Source organism: Hyalella azteca, unplaced genomic scaffold, assembly GCF_000764305.2.
Source record: "Hyalella azteca isolate HAZT.00-mixed unplaced genomic scaffold, Hazt_2.0.2 contig6676, whole genome shotgun sequence".
Classification (NCBI taxonomy): domain Eukaryota; kingdom Metazoa; phylum Arthropoda; class Malacostraca; order Amphipoda; family Hyalellidae; genus Hyalella; species Hyalella azteca.
In genome coordinates this window covers 171,206-177,205 of record NW_025936830.1, presented here as the reverse complement: position 1 = coordinate 177,205, position 6,000 = coordinate 171,206, and the positions used below count along the sequence as shown (strand labels likewise).

The 6,000-nt window shown below is 38.4% G+C and overlaps 1 protein-coding gene across 1 annotated transcript in view; it reads right to left on the bottom strand.

Moving 5' to 3' along the window:
* Positions 1-758: 758 nt before the first annotated feature.
* LOC108679844 (kinase D-interacting substrate of 220 kDa) overlaps positions 759-6,000 on the bottom strand; it is a 162,831-nt gene continuing 157,589 nt past the window's right edge. Inside the window, exons 27-32 of the mRNA XM_047880958.1 lie at positions 4,944-5,204; positions 3,780-3,909; positions 2,915-3,113; positions 2,577-2,802; positions 2,148-2,540; positions 759-1,894 (exon numbers count right to left, since the gene is read on the bottom strand). Coding sequence (XP_047736914.1) covers positions 1,391-1,894; positions 2,148-2,540; positions 2,577-2,802; positions 2,915-3,113; positions 3,780-3,909; positions 4,944-5,204 — 1,713 coding nt within the window. The 3' untranslated portion in view covers positions 759-1,390. The remainder of the gene's footprint in view (positions 1,895-2,147; positions 2,541-2,576; positions 2,803-2,914; positions 3,114-3,779; positions 3,910-4,943; positions 5,205-6,000) is intronic.

Here is a 6,000-nt window from a genome sequence, read left to right as displayed (position 1 = left end):
AAGAAATTGCAGGGAAATTTCGCTCGAATTATGTAGCAGGCATAGCGAACTTCATATTCTAGTGAACATTCACAAGTTGCAAACTGCCAACAGCCTCGGTTAAAAAAAAACAGAAAAAGAGGAAAAGTGTATCAGAAGACATTATCAAAATGAAATTATAAGAGAATTTATGAAGACAAAAGAAGGGAGAAAATCCAGCTCAGTGAATTCAACATATCTTCAACGAAAAGATTTCATTTAAAGATATGGTGAAGATAGTGAAGTTCAGTTGAAAATTTTTTTTATAACATTAAAATCATTCGCCTATCACTGAATGTTGCATTTCAAATAAAAATTAGAATATTTCTTTTTTGTTTCAATGGTAATTTCAAAAGTTTCATTCATTCACCAATCAAAAGTTATTAGTTGTGACAATGACGGCCGCGTTATCAGAATATACAAATAAACGAGTTAGTAAACAAGTGACATTTCGATGATTTCACTATGCTCACCGATAAAATATGCATCGAATTTTCAGAGCTATAGTAAAATGTCATTTTTTTATTTACGAATAAAGAAATCGAAGTAGACGTGTCTTATATCTAAGCGGAATGGGCTGTGAAAGGCATCAATGATCCTGGAATATGTATTGGAACTGGAAAGTATGAAGGTTTGATATGATATGAAGGTTTGTGAAGATATGATCTATTTATTACTTATTTATAATAATAGTAAGTTGCTAGTTTTTAGATTTTTCTGATATTAAAAAAATTAATTCAGTGGACATTTGTTTTCAGTTCAAATAATTTTTTCTTGAATCACAAGCACTATCCGAAAAGAAGCTCAAACAGACATTGTAAATAACAAATGAGTATATATTATAAATCGACGGTCAACCACCTGCTTTATGGCCAGAAATTTAGAGTTTAGTTGTCAAAATGTGCACTTCAGAACCTTTTCATTCGTATACAATAAGTTTAAGGAACCTCTAAGTTAACACAATGTACATATTTCGCCTTACATATATACGGGATTTGTGATACGGGAGCTACAGGCACTATTTTGGAAGAATGGTCTGCGATCTGACCGAGAGTGAAATGCATCGACAGCGTCCATCGCACACATTGGAAAGAAATTACACACGTAGTTTGAAAAAACAACTGTTTACATCAAATATGTGCACAATTTGGTACGCGGTAAACAAGCGCTCAGCCACAATTGATCGACAAGATAAAAATCAACAAAATCCGAAGGAATCCCTCTCTGATTAGGACGCTTATTATGACATTAATATTTATACAATTTCTGCTCACAATCATAACTATGAAAACCTTCTAATGTACAGACCCCTCGCAATAATATATGTTCAAGCTATATACACAGGAAATACATTCGTTTCCGTACGCTGCCATCATACATGAGTCTCCCTCTCGGCATTAGCGTGAGGTTTGGTCGGCGATACGCATTCATCCGACGCGGTATCTTCGGGATTTTGTTTGGCGTCCTCTTTGACACTGCCGGGCGAGAAGGCTGCGTTGTTGCTATCACTGTGCCAAGATGGCGAAGCCATGACCAACAGCGATGCTTCGCCTTCTCCGTCACTTAACCTATATTTGAGTGAACTATTTGAGCCTTCGTGTGGATTTATGACCTTCCTAATTTGATCTCTCAGCTTCCGGACAGTCTCCATGGAGGTCGAGGACAGCTGTTGAGCTAGGGTTGAGCGAACTGGAGAGGAAATCGTTTCAGTGGAGCTCAGATTTGATAAGGAAGATATTTGCTTCAGAAGAGGATGAGGCTCAACGGCTCCAGGAGGAGAGCTTCCTGTGGCGTCCAGTGGACTCGACAAGTTGAGGGACTTGGGGCGCGGAGGTCGCGGCCCCCCGGCGGGGCTTCGAAGCAGCGGTGACGACACCTGTAAGGTAAGCGTAACAATTTAAGCTCAGGATGTGGTTAATAAAAACACCGAAGCATAGGCAAGCATTAAATACTAAACTTTTTGAACATACGAATTAATAGAGTTTGACAATTGAAAGTACGCTCCCAAATAAGCCAATGTGATCGAAAAGGTGACATGTTGGTTCGAATGGCATCGGTGACGCTGTCATTATTAAAAAGGATAATACCTTAGAGCAAACTGTGAGACATTTGAACATTGGTGTACTTACACCAACGTTTTTCTCGTCCGATTCACTATCAGAGTTTATTTCTTCATTATCAACTCTAGAAGACTCATCCTCTGATTTCTCGGCGATTATAGTGTCCTGACCAAAAGTCACCGTTGGATAAAGAGATCTAGGAGAAGTGCTGTCATCATCAGGAATATTTGAGACTGTTTCTGGTGGGGTTTTCTTGGGAGACGCGAGAGTGGTTTTCCTTTCTGGGCCCAAACTTGCTCTCACGCGTTCAGAAGAAATCTTCCATTCATTTGAAACTTTTCTCTCATTTGAGGTTTTTCTTTCATTCGAAGTTTTCCGTTCATTCGAAGTTTTCCGCTCATTCGAAGTTTTCCGCTCATTCGAAGTTTTCCGCTCATTCGAAGTTTTCCGCTCATTCGAGATTTTCCGCTCATTCGAAGTTTTCCGCTCATTCGAGATTTTCCGCTCATTAGATACCTTGCGTTCAGACGGCAGCTCGTGTAAGTTGACGGGGCTCTCTACGTTGAACTTGCGGCTACCTTTGCTGTCTTTTCTGTTATCGAATCTGTCCCCCTGGCTCATAGCACTGCTCCTGCGACTGTTCAAACTGCTCTTCCGCATCTCTTGAAGACTGATTTTTGGGGAGACATTCGGTGAAACCTCCGACCGGATAATTGAAGATGTTCTGTAAAAAAATAAAGTAATTTTTAATATTTCAAAATTAGTGATATACGTAAATAGTTGAATTCTGGCAGTAGAAAAGATGCACATTAAAAAAAAAAAGAAAAAAAGCCTACCTAGATAAAGAAATGTCATTGAAGTTCCTGGTTGGCGAGAAGCTCGAAGATGCAAGTGAGATGTTATCGCTGTCAGGAACATGCGTGATGACCCTGTGGGGCAGCAGCGGGGAAGACTGCAAGAACACCACGTCTACCTCTTCCCCTCCGAGGATCACTCCGATTCCTCGTTTCCCCTCGCCATTTTCTTGAAGGTCCTCTGCAAGTTCAGAGTAATTTAACGCATGCGATACGTGGGGCTATTGTCAAAATACGTGCTTCATTATTTTCAGATCTCGAATTTACATCTTCTTCTAATTAAGATAAGGATTGACAATATTCCTTTCCGCATGATTGCCAAAAAGTTTTTTTTTTCAAATAAATATTAAATTTCCAAATAAATATTGTCTGATCTCAGCCTGTGTTATATTAATAACGAGTATGGATGCTTGAAGTTATAATGAACGGTCTATTATTCTTTCAGAGTGGATGAAAGATGGAAAAGAATGAGTACATTTCAGGGTAGAATGCAATGAGGGTCGAATGAAATGAGGGTAGAATGAAATGAAGGTAGAATGAAATGAGGGTCGAATGAAATGATGGTAGAATGAAATGAGGGTAGAATGAAATGAAGGTAGAATGAAATGAGGGTAGAATGAAATGAAAGTAGAATGAAATGAGTGTAGAATGAAATGAAGGTAGAATGAAATGAGTGTAGAATGAAATGAAGGTAGAATGAAATGAGGGTCGAATGAAATGAAAGTAGAATGAAATGAGTGTAAAATGAAATGACAGTAGAATGAAATGAGGGTAGAATGAATGAGAACAGAACGAAATGAGGATACAATGATATAAAGGTACATCGAAACGAAGGTAGAATGAGTACCTGCAGAGGGCGTGTATGAGAGCGTGTGTGGCAGTAGGTCGTGCTCCTCCTGCTGCTGCAGCGCGTCTTCACAGGCCTCCTCACTGAGGGTCTGAAGAGCACCGCAGATCATCTGCTCCTCGAGGTTCAGCTGTTCGTGTCGCGCAAAAGCAGAGGGTAAGTCTTGTTCATATTCCGTTCAGAATTGAGGTCTAACTAAACAAACCTAAGTAGTTTGTGATGACTGAAATTATTATGGTCTCTTTCGGCATTATAAGGAGGGGTATTAAGGCCTTAGTAATGAATTAAATAGATAATTTGACGCAAAATAAGTCAATCTTATTTCGAGCCCTTGAGTATCGTGGAAAATGGATTTACTCGTAGTTCAAGCTAAAGGTTATTTCGAGTCATTGATCCTGGGTTTTTGCAAGTAAGTCCACGAAATGTACTCATAAATTGTCATATATATAAGTAGATTTTTATATTTTTATTTCACTGATATTATCCTCATATTATCTTAGCATCACACATATAATAATAAAAACTTAATATTTAAAAATAATCATCGAAAATCAATTGCAGTAAACAAATACAATTGCATATAAAAGCAATAATCATACTACTTCTAATCTACAAAAATCAATTCGGATAATGAACAAATGTATACAGTATTTAATGAATATATGCGTGCTTGAGTATCGCCATCACGAGCGACGAAGCTTTGCACTACGAGGCATCAAATCTACTGGACCGCGTGGACAAGCTACGATAATAGCAATTCACGACGATACGGCAGCAATTTACTTAGTAATTAATGTGAGAGGAACTATGATATGAACGATGAGTGAAGTGCTGCAGTGCGAACACAAATTACGCCAATAACATCGATGAAAATGGTTCCTGGAAAAATTTTACTGGATTAGTAATTAGTAGGGTGAAACAAGATATGAATGTTGTAAATTCGGATAATGTAGTTTCAAAACTCGTAACTCATTTGAGGTCACTTTTTGGGGGGTTAAATCACTCGTTAAAGGTCAAAGATATTTTAAAAACACGTCTAAAAGTAAATATTTTCTTAAACCTGCTGGGACGGGGATCGGTCTCTCCAATTCACGTTAATTTTATCCTTTGCGAACTACTTCTGAAAAGTGACTCACGACTACAGCGTCAAGACAGCCAAATTACCTGGTGAATCACAATCTTAGGCAACCCTTCTTTATCTACATAGTCGTCCTCCGGTGACGACACGGGCGTTACGTCCAGTTTTCGGCTTCGTACGTAATCCGGTGGCATCAAATTATGAACATTGTGAGTGGATGGAACTTCGTTAAGGTCTCTTTCAGGGTGCAAGTCCGCACCCTCATGCTCCTCCAGAAGGTGTTCAAGATCTCGGTCTTTAGCCGAATCTCGTGGAGCAACGGCAAATTTTCGTCGATTGTTAGAAACCTGCTCACGATAAATCATGTCTGGGGAAGCCTTGCAGTCGTCCACTTGCATGATTTTAGTGGTAAATATTGTAATTAGGACAATTTAGTAAATTTTAATAACAAGTCGCATCTTTGAATTATAAAATCGTGTTCGAAATGAATGCAAATCTAAACTTTAATTTAAATTTGCCTCTGACTGCGAAGGAAAAATGAGCAGGTATTCGTTTGAACATTGCCACACACGCAAAATAGAAACACGCAAGAGTGTTAATGAATTAGCATTAGTATGAATACGAAAAAAACACGCGGTGAAGACGAGAAACAAGCTTTCCGACGAGTAGCAAGCTTCATGCAGACAGCTGGCAATAATATGTTTTTATTAAAAACAACAGATGAACACATCCAATAGGCATATGAAGTGAAAAGGTGTATTGGTGCGAATATAGTAAAGGAATATATTCGCCGAAGAGTCCCGATGAAGCCTCTTGATAACTGATCTTTTCAAGCCTGATAAATATTGAAGATGTCTTCCGAGTGCTAATTAAGAAAAAGCTGGAATTGCAGAGATTTCCTCTTTTGTGCTCAAACAAATGCCACACATCAATTTGGAATTATGTAAGGGTACAAATTTCATGTCGGGAACTGAATACACTTTTAAAGAATACTGGGATACCATAATGAAGAAGGGTTTTCATAGCGATTTCATGATGACTAATGATGCTCCGACATCAACATACTAAATAGAAACAAATGCTCTTATTTGGAAGAAGTGATTCCCTACATATTCATAACGGGTAAGAAATTCTTTACATCGG